Genomic DNA, 17,175 nt, shown 5'->3' with positions numbered 1-17,175 from the left:
TTACACATCCGCACTTGCTCGCAATGTAGCAATTTGGCCACTATCACTCTCCGCCTTTCCTCTTTCCTTCCCCTCCGCCCTTCCCACCCCTAAGCCCCTCTCCTCTCCTCTACTGATCTCCCTTCCATTTTCATGAAGCCCCCAGCCCTCCTCAATTTTCCTTTTCCTCCACATATGAGAGAAAACATATGACCCTTGACCTTCTGAGTCAGGCTTATTTCACTTAACATAATGGTCTCGAGTTCCATTCATTTTCCTGCAAATGACATAATTTCATTCTTCTTTATGGCTGCATACAACTCCATTGTGTACGAACACCGCATATTCTTTGGCCATCAATCCGGTGATGGACACCCAGGCTGGTTCCAGGCTTGGCTGTCGTGAACTGTGCTGCTGTAGACGCCGCACGCACCTGTCCATACAGTATGCTGACTGAATTCTTTGGAATAAATACCAAGGTCACCTTTGTTTTTACAGGAGAGAAACTGTAAGGCAAATCAGAAAATGAAACTCTTCTTTGAAAAACAACGCGTTTATTTCTGTAAACTGTGTGAGTGCCGGAGGCGTCTCCGCAACCCCAGCGCAGCACAGCGTTCTTCCCCAAAACCAAAGGAGCGAGGAGAAAAGGAGACGGAGCTGTAACGCAAGACTGCTCATGAAGAGCCGGGCCAATCTCATCTTCCTCCAGAACAGAGCCAAGCAATCCTGGATTTGCAGTGTGGACCTGGGATTCCAACCAGACTTCCTGGAGAGCCGCACAACAGCCAGGTGCGGGGCAGGCCTCTCCCAGTCCCCATCCTCCACCCTGGGCCTCCTTCCTGCACCTCACTCTGGGAGGCCCTGAGGGCTCCTCCCTGGATCCAGACCTGTCTCCGTGCCATGAAGGTATCGAGTCACGGGTGGGACCAGGATCAGGTAGGATCGGACCTTGCGGCAAAGCCGCTGCCAGGCAAGTTTTAAGGCAAATTTCATCGCTTCTTGTTCGGTCCAAGTCAGACCTAAACTTGCCAGCACAGAGCGTTTGGGATGGCGTGGGGGCCCTGGAGCGCCTTCCAGGAGGCCTGAGCCTGCTGATGGGAAACGTGCTCGTGAAGGCTGCGGTCAGCCCGGGCACAGAGGCCAGCTGTGTGGCAAGCAGGAGCCATCGAGGCAAACCAAGACGGTGCCCGCCAGGGAGCAGAGGAGGGACACTGGGGTGGGGGCCACCACGGGGTTACCTCAGGTCTGATGACCTTTCATCAAAATGGTTTTTCTTTAGCGGGAGAAAGAGGGGAAAAAATAAAAAGAAAATCCAAGATGTTCCATGAGCTTCATGAGGACACAGGGTCGGGAGGGGGCTGGGGGCTGGGGGCTGGGCGCAGACACGGGCAGCGGCAGGGCCTCTCCTCCTCTCCCAGGCGGGCGGTGGGCGGGGCGAGGCCGAGGTCCCCTCCCGGCAGCAGGCAGATGGCTTTGGCGGGGCAGGGAGAGCGGGGCTACTCCGCCTGGGCATCGTAATTGGCGCCCCCGGCCTTCTTCAGCTCGCTCTTGATGAAATCTTCCTCCAGCTCCTTCCGATCGCTGATCACAAACTCTTTTGCAAAATTCTGCAGGGACAGATAAAACACAGAGCTCCCGTTAGGCTTGGCGAGAGGTTTGCACCCAGATGGCTCACAGAGGACCAGAACGGCGACTCAGAAGCAGAATCCCGGGCCAGAAACGGCCGACCAGAGAGCAGAAGGGTAAGGAGGCATGTGCTTCGCCGGGGACCACGGAGCCAGGCCAGGACACGTGGCTCCTCGAGTGCAGCCGCTCTGTGTGCACGCATCAGGAACCATGGCCACGGGTCTGGGGATGACGGGCGCAGTCACTCACAACTGGGGTTGACAGTGCCACCCGCGTGCCCCGCTGGCCTGGAGCATGAGAGGCTCAGCGAGTGTTCCTGCTGTGAACAGGCGTAGCCGGGAATCTGTCCTACCATGTAACTCTGAGTCCTGGAGACACACGGCTATCTTATATGTGGATCATCTGACTTCGGTAAACAAAGGAAACCTCAGGACTATGACAGAGGTGTGATACAATGCTGCTCCCGCCCTTTGCATCACACCTAGCTTGTCAGCCTGAAAGCTGCTCCCCGCCCTTTGCATCACACCTAGCTTGTCAGCCTGAAAGCTGCTCCCCGCCCTTTGCATCACACCTAGCTTGTCAGCCTGAAAGCTGCTCCCGCCCTTTCCGCTGCAGCCATTTCCCCGCTTCCCAACTACTGTCAGTCTGAGAATATCCTAGCCAGCTGCTGGTTCTCTGTTACTGGTCCCCTGTTAGCCCGCGGAGTTCAACTGCTTACGGCTACCTTCCCCGCCAGCTTTTCTCTTGCTTTCTCTCCCCCTGACTCACTTGCTTTCTCCTCCTCACTTTCCACACTCTCTCTCGCACACACTCTCTCTCTTTTCCTCTCATTTTCTCTCTTACCCTGCAGGGAGACACTCTGTGTGCTTAATAAACTCCCTTATGTGAGTTCCCGTGTCCAGCATGGTTTTCGAGGGTTTTCTTACAAGAGGACTACAGAGAAAGCCACCAAAAATACAAATAAGTCTACAGGTCAGAAAATCACCCACATAAAACTGTTGATGCGGAAAGAACGTAGCCAGGTGTGGTGGCACACCCCTGGAATCCCAGAGACTTGGGAGGCTGAGGCAGGAGGATCACAAGTTCAAGAACAGCCTCAGCAACTTAGCAGGACCCTAAGAAACTTAGTGAGACCCTGTCTCGAAATAAAAAAGAAAGAACATAAACGACGGCCAGTGTGTCATTAAGCACCACGAGCGGCGGGCAGTGCCGATGCCGAGACCAACCTTCACATCCAGATGCGATCCCCTAACCCCTAAGATGATCCAGCAAAAGTGTCCCTGGACCTCTGCCCTGGAGAACTGAATGCACACGGCCACGTGAACAATCATACGCAAACGTGTGCAGCCCCAGGAGCGGACCCCAGGTGCCCCTGGAAGACACGAAACACGCCCGTTCACGTGAACGAGCACTGCTCAGCCACAGAAGGAAGCCCCGCGGGCCAAGGCAGATGAGCCCAGAGCACGAGCTGCCCAGTGACACGCCAGGTGGGCAAGGCCACCTACTGTCTGGTTCCCCTCCTGTGCCACGTCCAAAAAAGGCATATCAGAGAGACAGACGGAGACCAGGGTCACCAGGTGCTGGAGTGGGAACAGGAAATGACAGAAACGTCCTAAAACAGGATGGAGGTGTCCAACTCTGCAAGTCACTAAAAATCACTGAACTGTACGAAAGGACGCCTTGATTTTGTGATATGGAAATTAAAGCTGTTTTTAGAAAGGTGACTGATATTATCAACAGTACTTTTTTCCTATTCGGTGATCAATATTATTTCCATTTAAAGACTGAGCCCTTGCGGCGTCACAGAGCTGGAAGGTCTGCAGTGCAGAGCTGGGCCTCAAGAGCCACAGTCCTCCGGGTGGGGGAGGCAGCTGGCAACAGGACGGGGCTACGTGGCCACGGGGCTGCATGGGTTAAAATGGTTCATTTTAGGGTGAGAGTCTCACCTCAATTACAAATCAAAGCTGCTGCCAACCCAGGAAGCCTAAACCAAGAGAACCTCGAGATTAGAGCTTACAGACAAGCCACGTGCCAAGCAAAGCCACCAGGAGCGTTTGCAGAGGGAGGAGGGCGGCTAACCTTTGTCAAGCAGCCAATAGGCGCCAACCCCGACCCCACGGCCTCCTGACCCCGCCTCTGTTAGCTTTGTCATTAAGATAAGAGTGGAGGCTGAGCCTCGCCCTGACCACAGAACTTCCCCTACCCCTTTCCCTCTCCCTTCCACCAACCTGGGGCTAAGCTGTGCTTCCGGGACCTGCAGGAGAGAAGGCAAGGTGGCCTGAGGGCGGGAGGAGAACTGAGAGCAGGGAGGGGCAGGGCCAGGGGAGCCAGGTCACAGGAAGTCCAAAGTTCCCCTGCCTGGCGATAGCCATATATGGCCATCTCAGACAGAAGCCACTGGCTGTTTGTGGCAGCTAATTATTGGGAGATTTAGATTAAGGAGGAGTAAGTTCAGTAAGGTCTAAGACATGGACGAAGGGAAACGGGCACAGCTCATCCTGAAACCATAGGGCAGGGAAACCAGATCATAACCCGGGGAGCAGGAGACAGCAGCAGGATCTAGAGGAGTCCGCCTAACAATCAGTGCAAAGGAACGAGATTTCCTTTAAAAAACTACCCCATCTCAAACTACAAGGCAGAAGCCACCCACGTCCCATGCCCAGAAGAGGTTCAAAACCAAAAGAGGAAAACAGGTCCCCAGTTCCACACACAAAAGGGTACAGGAAGCACCCCGTGCTCTCCCCAGAGAACAGGACAGAAGACGGGCTTCCAGGTCACTGCCTACAGAGGCCACGCAAATCCTCCAGGGGTCCCACTGCTGCCAACAGAAGCAGCGTGCAGACCAGGCGTTCCAGCAGCTGGAGCGCTCTCGGGTCTGAGCTCACTCCATCCTCCTCAGGGAAACACCGAGGGAGGCCCTGCAAGAGAGTCGGCCCGGCACAGTGTGCTGGGCTCGGGAGGCTGAGGCAGGAGGATTGAAGGTTTGAGACCAGCCTTAGTAACTTGGCAAGACCCTGTCTCAAAATAAAAAGGGCTGGACATGTGGCTCAGTGGCTGAGCACCCCAGGTTCAGTCCCCTGGACAAGATGTAAATAACCAGAAAGGTGTGACCTTGCTCTACTGAGTGTTTTCTAACAACCATGGCGGGCACTTAGACATCCTGAGGCAACGGCTGGGGCCGGGAACAGAATCCTGCAGCCCCACCTCCAGGGGAGGGTGACAGCCCCGTTCACACCTGCTCCCCGCTCCCACGAGAGCCCTGCCACACCAAGCGCCAGGGGCAGGGCCCAAGGTCAGCCGCAGCCCGTGTGCTCTGCTGCTGGGCCCAGGGACGGTGCCTGCGGCTGACCAGGGAGGAGGGCGCTTCCTCCACACCCTCCTGTCTCCACAGCAGGTCAGACAGCAGGGTTGGAAGGTCCTTAGAGGTCGTCTTCTCCATCTGCAGAAGGGAAACAGGCTCCGGCGTGGCTCTCCCGGTGGCTGGAGAACAGCGGCCGCAGCTCCACCTCCCTCCCCGAGTCCACTCACCTTGCCCGACCTCCGGCCGCCTGTCTCTGTGGCCTGCCCGCCCCTTCCAGGTCCTTCCTGCCTGGCAGGGACCCCCAGCGTCTTGCGAACAAGGTGTCCCCATCTTGATCCATCGAATTGGCTCAGGATTGGCTCCCACCGGTCCCTTAGTGCACAGCCCAGCCATGCCCAGGGCCCAGCGGGCCCGGGGGGCCTGTAAGAACGCGGGCTCGGCTCCTGGCACCGCCTAGAAGCCAGGGCCGGACGAGGCGCTGGCCCTCCTCCTCTGGCAGGCAGCACAGCCCCTCCGGGCTGCAGGCCTCTCCCACCCAGGACGCTCGCAAGCCCCCAGAGGTGCGAGGGGGAGTCCACACTCCCGCTCAAGCTCGAACACGTGATCAACCTGTGACCTCGCCAATGGTGGCAGCCAGGTGCAGGCGGGACCCAAGGAGCAGGGAAGCACAGCGGCACTGGGAAGTGGTGGACTCTGGCCACCAAACGTGGAGCTGCCGGGACTGGGCAGGCAGTGGCTTGTGGGCCTGAGGGGCTCGAGGGGCAGGGAGTGGCCAGCAGCTTCCTCTGGGTGGCAGCTTCCGAGTTGACAAGAGGAATTAGAAATATGCAGATGCCACCGAGCACCTGCGATGTGTGACTGTCCTCTCAGGGAACACACGTCAACCAGAGAAAAAGAGGGCTGGAGCCCACAGGAGGGAGCCCTAAAACCTGCCTTCGCCAGAGACCCAGAGAGGGGAAGCAACATACCCCAGAGCACACAGCAACTACATGGCAGGAGCCCTGGGGGCCGGGTCCGCCCTCTCCCCTGCAATCCACTGCGAGGGCTGCTCCAGATGGTCCAAACTGTCCTTCTCCCATCCCACATCAGCAGCCACTGGGCAGCCCACAGCACCTGCCTGGCGCACTGTCCCTGTGGCCCTAGGAGAATGGTCCTTGTTTGGCCCGGGAGCACTGGACCCTCCCGCAGTGTCTAGACAGTCGCTTTTCACCGCAGGGATTTTCCCAGGAGGATTCCCTCGGGTTACGGATGATTCACGCGGCTTAGGTCACCATCAGAATGGGTCAGAACAGGTGACCACCAAACTGGGGACAAGCTTGCCCCTGCGGCTTTACTGGGGGACATATATGTTCATGCTCAAAGATGCCAAGCAGACCTCAGTCAGCTTCCTGAGGAAGGCGTTTCTGCTCAGGACTCGGGTCCTTACCGAGCCGAGCATCTGTCTGCAAGGCTGGTGGAAACACGGCATAAATATTTTCCTATGCTGGGTTTTAAATCATCCCTTTGCTGGGTGTAAACTCAGCGTTAGTCCTGAAGTGTGCTGAGCTGAGGGGCTTTGGACCAAATGCAAACAGGGACAGTTGTCCCTAAGCATCTCCTGCAGCCTGGCCTTCCCCAGAGACTCGACCTCCCCTGTCCTCAGTCTCCTCGCCTGTCAATGGGGACAGTAACTGTCTACCTCCAGGCTGTGTGAGGGGCTCAGGCACTGCCCAGGGCTGCTCGCTGGACCAGCATGTAGTATGCGGCACGCATCCTGTGAGCACCAGTGAGCCAGGACCACCCTCAAGTCTGCCAGGATTGGAGGTAACAAGTTCTCGAACTGCTCAGAGCAGGGCTCAGGCACAGCCTCCTCCACACCCCTGCTCACTGCCTGACCAAGGGTGGTCCCAGGAGCTCCTCAGCCCAGGCAGAAATGCTGGCTTCCCACCCTTGTGGAGAGAGAGGAGACCACAAATCCAGCTGCAAACCCAACGCTGGACCCAGGGCAGGCGGCGGGGAATGGGGAGGAACCCCCAGGGTCCATCTGGGCCTGTGGACCCTGGGGCTTCCGAAGCAGTGTGCAGGGTCTGGTGCAGGGAAGCTCTGGGAAGAGAAGGGAGGCGGGGGTCTCTGAGACGTCGGGAGCGCAGGCACTGCGAGGGGTCTTCAGAGTCAGCAGTGGGAGCTAACCGTCACTTCCCCAAGTCCAGCCACTGAGCGGGTCCTGCCTGCCAGGCCTGAGACCCGGCTTCATTCCTGCCACACCCACAGGCTCCAGGGCTCTGGAGCTCAACATGCTGCCAGTTCTTTCCCCGAGCCCCTGGGCACAGGGACTCCAGAATCCAAGGGGCAGCGTGGGAGACCGAGGCAGGACGGTCCATTTTGGAGTCAGAGCAGGGCCCTCAGCCCAAGGCTGAGAGCAGGCTCCAGGCCCACCCATCCCTGGCTGAGGAAGTGCAGGAAAGGACCCTCCTCCCGCGAGCATGAAGGGGCAGGAGGGACATAAGGCACATGCCGGCCACAATTACACGCCTTCTCCCAAGGGGGGAGATGATGATTAACCCAGGGCCTGGAGAGTTGAGGAAAGTGGTCGGCCCAGCATCCACCTCCTGCCAGGAGAAAGGCTGACCTCCCGGGGACAGGAGCCGAGAAAGCACATGGCGTCCACGCTCCTGGCCCAGGTCGCCCACACAGCCTATTGTAAAGTGCCTCAGTGACGGGGTCCTTCAGTCCTGACCAGTGAGGGGTCCTTCACCAGAAAGAGCAGGTTCTCGGAACAGGCGTGAGTCATCACAGAGGAGGGGAGAACAGATCAGAATGGGCTAGCATGGGACAGACCTGGGGGCAAGGGTACCTACGTGGCCCTGATGGCTCAGGAGGGACACACCCCTGCCTCCTAGGGACAGAGCAAAGGACAGAGGGCAGGTACAAGGTCACATTTCAGGGGCACAGGGCAAGGTCCAGCAAAGGATGACAGGCAGGCCTGACACCCCACGAGCACTGTGGGCAGGTGTGGGTGGGTTCCACGGGCACCCCTGCAGGGCACCCCTGGGCACCTAGGCAGCTCCTGGCACCAAATCCCCTGCTTTCCTGGCTGCCGATGTTCACAGAAGCCGGAGTCCCCAGCCTGATCTCTACTCCTTCACCTGGCACAGGAGGGTGAGGGCGGGAGTCGGACCTCACTCTCTCCTCCTGAGCCCACGGCAGGTAGCAGAGCTGTGCCCCTCAACCCACAGGGTCCAGGCCTGACCCCAGGATCCTTCTTATGCCTGTTGATCAGTTAAGGAGCCAGAGATAAACCCCGTCCTGTTTCCACTCTGCCCGTCAAAACTGCCTGACATTTCTAGTTCCTTAGCCATTTAGGAATTCTTCCCAAATCATTGAATGGAATTTTTTTCAAACGACAACACATATCCTCAAAGATGTCCGATGTCAGTAAACACCAGCCTGTTTCCAGATTTCCAAAAAACATCGAACAAACAGGTAAACACATCGTACACACCAGGCACGCGTCGCGCACAGCTGTCTGCATAGTTTTCACGATTCTATGGGTCAGAGTCACATCCCACCACTGAGAGGGGACAGCGGTTCAGGGGGCGGAGTGGCAGCACCCGCCCGCGGTCCACTCAGACCCTGGTCTTCATGGAAACACGAGCAGAGCCACTGCTTCGTTTCTCTAGCACTTACCTCCGGGCACGGGGCACCCTCTGGGGCGCTACGTCACGAACCAGCCGGGGCTCCTGCCCTCAGTCAGCCACTGAATTAGAATTCCTGGCATCTGAACCACAGTAGAAACAGACACAGGAGTGGCTAGTTCTGACGGAGGCTGGCAGAGGAACAGGGTAAAGAGTCAGGGCTTCAAGGGTTGAATAGGAGTTCACCAGGCACCAAAATGGAGGAACTCTTCACAGCCACTGATTTTCTATAATGCCTCTACCCTCCATGAAAATTTACATTCTCCTTCCATAAGTGAGAAGACCGAGATTCCAGAGATCGAATTACTTGAACAAGGGCCCTAAAGTCACAAGTCAGTCATTGGAGCTAAAATATCAAGAGTGTTGAACACAGAGCAACCATGTTCAATTTCCAGTTTAAAAATAGAAGTTTCCACCTTTAAGAAAGATCAAGTGCTTGCCTCGCAAGCACAAGGCCCTGAGTTCGATCCCCAGTACCGCAAAAAAAAAAAAAAAATCGAGAGTAAAGCCTAGAATCTAGAATCAAATGTAAATATTCGTTTCTACAGGACCTCTGAGCCTCCAATATGCCTTGTCAAACACACGCCCGGGACGGAGTTCCCACAGCGCATGCGGCCTTGGAGCAGTGTTCCTGTGCTGCAGCACTGTGGGGGAGCACTGTGGGGAGGAGCTGTGGGGGAGCACTGTGGGGAGGAGCTGTGGAGAGAGATCTGTGGGAGAAGCACTGTGGCGGGAGAACTGTGAGGAGGAGCTGTGGGGGAGCACTGTGGGGAGGAACTGTGGGGGAAGATCTGTGGGAGGAGCACTGTGGGGAGGAGCTGTGGGGGGAGCACTGTGGGGAGGAGCTGTGGGGGGAGCACTGTGGGGAGGAGCTGTGGGGAGGAGCTGTGGGGAGGAGCACTGTAGGGAGGAGCTGTGGGGAGGAGCACTGTGAGGAGGAGCTGTGGGGAGGAGCTGTAGGGAGGAGCACTGTGGGGAGGAGCTGTGGGGAGGAGCTGTAGGGAGGAGCACTGTGGGGAGGAGCTGTGGGGAGGAGCACTGTGAGGAGGAGCTGTGGGGAGGAGCTGTGGGGAGGAGCACTGTGGGGAGGAGCTTTGGGGAGGAGCTGTGAGGGGAGATCTGTGGGAGGAGCTGTGGGGAGGAGCACTGTGAGGAAGAGCTGTGGGGAGGAGCACTGTGGGGAGGAGCTGTAGGGAGGAGCTGTGGGGATGTGCACTGAGCCTGGGCTGAAGAGGCTGGACTGGGCTCCAGGGCCAGCCAATCTGGGTCCCAGTGCTGGGACTGTTACTTACCCAACCACCCAGGGCCTCGAGCTCCTCATCTGCAAGATGGGGAGACGAGACCGGCCCTGTGGAGACTACGGGACTGTTTGTGCAAAGTGCTTAAGAGCAAGGCACACGGGGACCCGATAAACCATTGTTGCCAGTACTATCACCAGGCTGGTACATGAGAGGCCTGGGAGGGGAGGCCCGTTGTCTGGCGCAGGGTAGTGGGAGGGTCCTGGAGCGGAGGCCGGCCGGGGCTTAGAAGCAGCAGAGCAGACACTGGCCGGCAGCCCCGCTTCCTGGCCGCAGGGCCTGTCCCTCCCACCTGTCCTCCCACCTGCCCTGCGGCCTGCAGATCTCCAGGAAGGAGCAGCCTCGGCCTTCTCTTCCTGGTGCTGAGCCGAGTGCACCCTCGGGAGACTGGGCCCAGTGAGTGACCACATGTCAGAATAAACAGAAGGCGCACGTGTGGGACCGCTGGGCCAGAGGGGCAGGATCCTGTGGCAGTGGCTCAGCTGGAGTGGCCTGGCAAGCACCAGGCAGGCCCCAGCAGCGGCCCCGCATCGTCCCGTCATCTGGCAGAGGCACCAGAACAAAGGGGTTGTTTTGTCCTGGGAACGGCTGGGCCCTCCTGTGCAGCGGATGGCAGCGGAAGCAGCCAGGGTGCTGTCCACCCAGCGAGGCCCCAGGACTGGTGCCAGCGTCCCTGGGCCTGGCCCAGCCTCCCACAGACTGCTCCCGTGGCCTTGGGGCACCGCCTGGCTTGGTCCTGTTCTCCCCGCTGTAGGGATGTCTCAGCCGGACTCTGAACAGAGAGGCCCCAAGTGGAGGCTCTGGAGCTCCGATCCCCCGGGCTCGGGCCCCAGCTGGGCCGTTCCTCGGCTGTGGGTTTGGGGAAGTCCTACCACTGCTCTGGGTCTTGGTTTCCCCAAATGCTGATGCAGATGTGTGGCAGCCACAAGGGGATGGCCTGCCTGGAGTTAGCTCTGCTGGGCTGCGAGGCCAGGCCTCTTCCGTGTCACCAAGGCTGAGACCGGTGCGTACCTTCTCAAGACACTGCCGAAAGGGTGAGAAGTAAGATGCCCAGCCCCGGGCTCCACACACGCAGAGCCACCTCCTGCCCAGCCCGCAGCCCACAGTCCGCGGCCCCACACGGTCTAAAAGGGAAAACACAGCATGTCAGCTGCTGTCCCCAGGGGTCCGCCCCTACCCAGAGCTCCATCTCCATCTGCCTGTTTAACCTCCACAGTGACCTGAGTGAGAGGCAGCTACCATCTCACTCCTATTTCAGACATAAGCAACTGAGGCTCAGAGAGGGCAAGCAACGTGTCTGAGGCCACGCCGTGAATAACGAGGCCCAAACACAAACCCAGGCCATGCCTCTCTGCCAACATCAAATAAGGTTCTTTCAAAGGGAAAGTGCCTTCGTAAAGAGATTAGCCCGCCTAAAAAGAGCACCACTCGAGTGATTCAGGAGAGACCACGGCTCAGCACGGCAACTCCTCCGACTCCTCGCCTTACTCACGGGGACCTGAGGCTCAGGGCAGGAGGAACACCCACAGCCAGGCAGGAGTGGATAGAGACCTGCCTCTCCGTGTCAGCAGCGCGACATCCAGGGCCAAGCTTTGCACACGATGCATAGGACGTGGCGTCAGACTTTATTGCAATCAAAGTTCCTTATCATCTTAGCTTATGCCACAGGGGAGAGACCCACCCCCAGACGTGGAATCCATCTGGAAGGACCCTCAGAGAGCGTTAAATAAACAGAGGGGTGGGCGACACCAGCCAGTCAGCACAGCTTACCAAGTGTGGGAAGAACGGTCACAGCCACACAGGACCCTGCTGGCCTAAGCAGCCATGTTGGCAACTGGAGCATAAAAGTGAAGCCTCAGCAGCTCCTCTTGGAGACGGGCCTGGCAATGTTGCCCGGGCTGGCCTTGGACCTCCGTCCTCCTCCAGGCAGCCGGATTCCGGGCACAGCCCCAGTGCCGGGCTCAGATAATTGGCATCTGAAAATGAGGGCCTGAAACATGCGATGCCGGTGGCCACGGTGACAGCTCAGGACGGCACCCTGGCTGCTTGTGAGCCATCACCCCTGCCTGGGCGGTCACCAGCCTCTCCTGCCTGCATCCCTTGAACAACCAGGATCACACTGAAGCTGCCAATCACGAAATCCCGCCTCCCGGCCCTGCTTGCATGTGACTCCAGCTGGGCCAGTGGGGTCCTCTTAAGGAACCGCCTGGCACTGAGGGAGGAGCCTCTCTCTCCTGGGATTCTGACCTGGAAGGACGGCCACAGCCTGGATGGTTCTGCTAGGCAGGGTCTGCCAGTCAAAGCCAGAGAGAAACAGACCTGAGAAGACAGGAAAGGTGGGATCCAGCCACCCTACAGCTGAGCCCCTGCCCTTCCCGTTCCTAGATCCAGGCAGCTCCCCTTCTTGCTTCAACTTCCTTGAGCTCACAGCACAAGAATTATGACTCCTGCTCCCACCGAAAGTTCCCGCCACAGATTCGAGTCCCTGGGTGGCCCTGGGTCACTAGCTCACAACCAAACGCACACGGGTGGGTCCTGAGTTCAAGAGGCTCTTCAGGCTGCTCAGTGCGCACAGGGTTTCTTGCGGGGGATGGAAACATATTAGCAGAGAGTCATGTGGCCGATGGCACTGTGGACATGCTTACAGACACTAAAGTTCTAAACAGCTAAAACGGTAAAATTTTTTATTATTATAATTCATCACAATTTTTATAACATAAAGAAAAAAGGAATCACAAAATTGGAAAGACTGTGTCCTTTGGGCACATTCTGGCAACCTCTCTCTGCTTGTTCCCAGTCACCAGGCCCCACAAAGGGTCCAGCGTGGAGAGGAGGAATTAGGAGACTCCTGAAGCCAGTCAACCTGTTAAAACTCGACTGGCCCAGAGAAGAGTAGCCTGCAGGGGAGCAGAAGGCAGGAGCTTGGTCCTGCAGGGGTGAACAGGAGGCAGGAGCTGGGTCCTGCAGGGAAGCAGAAGGCAAGGAGCTGGGTCCAGCAGGGGAGCAGAGGCAAGGAGCTGGGTCCTGCAGGGGTGAACAGGAGGCAAGGAGCTGGGTCCTGCAGGGGTGAACAGGAGGCAAGGAGCTGGGTCCTGCAGGGGTGAACAGGAGGCAAGGAGCTGGGTCCTGCAGGGGTGAACAGGAGGCGAGAAGCTGGGTCCTGCAGGGGAGCAGGAGGTAGGAGCTGGGCCCTGTGGTCACACAGGACAGTGTGAACTAGGAATGTGACTGGAAGTGCCTGAGCATTTCCTCTGTCCCAGGCAGGGTGCACCCTGACAACCACAGGGGACAACCGATTAACTCCAGAGTCCCTCCTGAGACTGCGGTCTAAAGAAATCATTCAGCAGAGAGAAAGGCCGTGTGTCTTAAGTGCTGGTTAGAACATTATCTAGAAAAATGAGAACTGGAAACAAGCCAAGAGGCCAAGAGCAGGGGAACATTCCGTGCCTCACGGCACGCTCGTGAAGTGGGGCACCCGCTACCAGAGAAACCTGAGCCACAAAGCCTGGGCAGCACGTAGCTGATGAAACTGTGTTAACCTAAAAAAAGCTGCCGACTGGAGAGTGACCTGCAGGCTGTCGCTGCCGCCACGCAGGAAGGTGGCAGGCGCACAGGCCCAGGGAGCTGGCGGGAGAGCCCAGGGCACACCCTGGGCAACGGGAACATGCAGCAGCTTTTCTTTTTCTCTAAATCAAAGTTTTATCTTGGAAGAGTGTAGATGCACAGAAAAGTTGCCAGAGATACCACGGAAGGTTCCCACAGTTCCCAACACACACACACTCAGGTCACCAGGCACATCTGTCACGACATCACAGCGAAGACGCCAACACCAGCACATTAGCATTAACTGAGCTCAGGCTGCGCTCCAAACCCCACCCGGGCTCTCTGTTCCGGGCCCAGGATGCCACCTTCCACACAGGCCATCTTTGGTCTCCGTTTCTCACAATTCAGTGGTTTCCAGCGTGTGCACTGATGTGTGTCTATCCTGATGGTCAGGTTCAGGGCTTTTGATCACTCCCCAAAGAAACCCATGCCCGCCCTCACTGTAAGCCTGTGATTTTTAAGAAATTGTACTGTTTTGTCTTTAAAGCCGTGGTAGGGGGCATAGGTTGCTGAAGGGACCCGTCCCCAAACCACAGTTTAAACACACTGAGGGAAGAAAGAAGCCCTCAGCTCGCGTTATGAAGACTCCTTTCGCGCATGGAGAGGCTCCGGGAAGGAGTGCTCCTGCCTCACCTGCCCACCCCCTGGGTTACCTTCTTGGAATGCAGTTTCCTTTCTCAGGCTGACCTACACCCTGACTCCAAGGAGCGACCTTGGGGGCTTCCAGTAGTGTCAATTTTCTTTAATGGCCAGAGTGAAAAAGGCTATAAGACAGAGACCTGGACAAAGAGAGCTGTTCGGGGCTCAGGCAAAGTCAGTGGTGCACCCCCACCCCTTCCTCACCTCTCCCCCTTCCTCAGCCTAACAGGGCCAGAGTGAGTCCCCTCTGGCAGTTCCAGCTGCCAATCCAGGTGTGTGCTGCAGACGCCACGTCTGTCACTCTCGACACCAAACCACAACACCCGCTGAACCTGTAAGGCCAGCAGGTGAGCACTGTCCAGAGAGGACACCCCATGCCACCTCTGGGTGTCGTCCGCAATGTGACCAGGCGGTGGCTGCCATTTCTCTGTGAGGGCCCCCACACGTTTCCACGATGTGACAGCCAGGAGGGCAGACCAGGCAGCTGCCCCTCCCACACCCTGACACAGTTTAGTGACAGCTAATCAGAGGCTGTGCGGGTGCAGAGCCGGAGACTGTGCCAGGTCTCGGCCAAGTCAGATCCGGAGACCCACCCACACTCCGTGCTGGGGCCCACCTCCCAGGTGGTGCGGAGCGCAGGACGTACCTGGACCACCTCCTTCACCAGCGTCTTGTCTGTGCCGGTCTTGGCCCGCTGCAGCCCGCTGACGCTCTCGCCGATCCATGTGATGAGGGCGAACTTGGACCTCTTGCTCATGGCATCGCCGGTGGTGAAGCGCACAAAGGCGAAGAGCCGGACGTCATCTGTGGCCAACAGCAAAGAGAGCGGCTCGTTAGCCACCCCACGAGCTCCCGGGAGCAGCAGGGCACGCGAGCCAGCCCCGGGCAGGCAGCGGAGGCCTGCAGCCAGGTGAGGCAAAGGCTGCTGCTGACGGGCCGCCCCTCCTCTAATCCCCACCACCCACTTCACACATCACAGATGGAGACGGAGGTGCAAGGTGGCCACATGACACTCCTGAGGTTGCCCAGGCAGCTGGGGCCTCTCTGGCTGCAATCTCTACAACCTCCTCATGGTCAAGGCCTAAATTAGGGTCTTATTTAGGGAATAGAAATTCATCAGAGCTTCTTCCCTCAGTCTTTAAGGTCCCAGTTGGAATGGAAAAGACTGTGGGGTCAGGAAGCAAGCTGGACGGGTTGGAGCGGGAGGAGGAGGAGCCCTTACTTTGGCCTGGGCCAGGGCTGGGTCCCCTGGAGATGCTCAGCTGAAGGCTGGACAAGCAGGGCCGTGCAAATCCTGAGCTCTTCCATGGGATGTTACGCTCATTACACACTTGTTTTTATTAAAATGCCTCGAGGGTGTCCGCTGGTCTACACAAGTTCTGTTTCAACATGCCACACTGTTCTCGTTACGGTCACTTTAGAATCTCTCCATCAACCACTCTGCTGAGCTCTCCATCCCCCGCCAAAATATTACTTGATATTCTTGAGTTTAAGAGTGTGTGTGCGCGCGCATGCACATGCATGTGTGTGTGTGTGTGTGTGTGTGTGCGTGCGCGCGTGTGTGTGTGTGGACAACTCTGTGCTAGGACCATCCTGTGTCCTGCAGGATGTTGGGGGGGCATCCCTGGCTCCACCCACTAGATGGGGAGCATCTCCCCTTCCCATGTGATAACCAAAAATGCCTGCAGACCCTGCCAGATGGGCCCTGGAGGCAGAAGCACCCCTGGTTGGGAATCTGGTCTAGACGTGCATGTCCCCGATTCCTTGGGACCCCTCTGGTTTCCCACCATAGCTGTGGAGGGAAGAGGGAACCACACACCTTGCTCAGCTCAGCCCATGCCTATCGCATGTCCATAGCTGTGATCCTCGTTGTGGCTCCTCACTGGTGGGTGCCGCACACGGGGAGCTGCTGGTTTGGAGTCATTTGTCCTGTATGGGCCCTTTGAGGCAATGGCTGTAGGGCTTCTCAGGGACCGACCACACTGTAAAGTCGTCGGTTTGCTTCTCAAGCATCACAGGGACTGGAATCCCCGGGAGATGGGCCTCATCCCGGGCTCTGGTCGGCCAGCCAGAGCCGCTGGTCCAAGCACCACGCCTGGAGGGTCTGGATTCGTTCTGGTTTCCTCCTGGGGTCTTTCACGTGGAATCCCACCACAGTACATAAGTTTCCTCCAAGACGCCAGCCAGCAGCCCCCGAGCAGAGGAGGCACCCGGCTCCTCCGTCTACGGGGGACCCGCCATGCTTACTTGCTGAAGCGAACGGATCGCAGCCAGCGCTGGCAGAGCAGTGAGGCCCAGAAAACACCCTCACGCCATCGTCTCTGTGCTGGGCGGTCCCTCGCCCACACCCCTGCACCCTGGAGAGGTCAGAGCAGAGCCCAGGGCCACGAGAGGTGGCCGAGGGAAGTGCTTGGCCTGAGCCAGGGTCCTTCCCTCAGGGGACCTGGAAGGCAGAGGGGGCAGAGGGACAGACTTGGAGACAGTGGTGCAGGAGCAGGCCTTGGGACGCGAGGAGGGAGGGTCCCGGTGACGGGGATGGGGCGGGGGCAGAGCTCCACCCCCAGGACCTGTGAAGGGTGCCGCTCTGCGTGGCCAGAGCCTGCCGCCCTCACCAGCAGTTCCAGCACCATCCTCATCCCCACGGAAACCCGGCAGGGGATCACGGGAGCCTCGCCTGCAACTGCAACCACGAACCCGCCTGGCCGTGGACTGGCTGCCCTGGGCTCTTCCCGAGAACCACATGGCGGGACGCCGGCCTCTTGGGCCTGTGCTCTCTCCCGGAGCCGCGTGCTGCCAGGGCTCCGTGTGCGAGGTGTGTCCAGATGACCTCCTGCAGCACAGAGCCCACGCTGCGCCCACGCGCCCACCCTGGGGGGCACCGCTGCTTCCAAGACAGGGAGGTTCGGCTTCTCTTCAGCCACCTGAAGATTACAGGTGAAGCCACAAAGCCCCCGGGCCCAGCAGGTGGACCCTTCCGCCTGAGCTGTGGACACAGGGCGGGGCTGCCTGGTGGCGTCTGGGCTCAGGGAAAAGTGGCTGGCGCGACGGCGGCCCA

The 17,175-nt window shown here is 58.3% G+C and overlaps 1 protein-coding gene across 1 annotated transcript in view; it reads right to left on the bottom strand.

Moving 5' to 3' along the window:
- Window positions 1-506: 506 nt before the first annotated feature.
- Window positions 507-17,175, bottom strand: part of Cotl1 (coactosin like F-actin binding protein 1) — a 33,375-nt gene continuing 16,706 nt past the window's right edge. The window contains exons 3-4 of the mRNA XM_047529781.1: window positions 14,767-14,924; window positions 507-1,586 (exon numbers count right to left, since the gene is read on the bottom strand). Coding sequence (XP_047385737.1) covers window positions 1,476-1,586; window positions 14,767-14,924 — 269 coding nt within the window. The 3' untranslated portion in view covers window positions 507-1,475. The remainder of the gene's footprint in view (window positions 1,587-14,766; window positions 14,925-17,175) is intronic.

This window comes from Sciurus carolinensis, chromosome 16, assembly GCF_902686445.1.
Source record: "Sciurus carolinensis chromosome 16, mSciCar1.2, whole genome shotgun sequence".
In the NCBI taxonomy this organism is placed as follows: Eukaryota; Metazoa; Chordata; class Mammalia; order Rodentia; family Sciuridae; genus Sciurus; species Sciurus carolinensis.
Note: the sequence above shows the minus strand (reverse complement) of the source record. Positions and strands in the feature narration are given on the sequence as shown.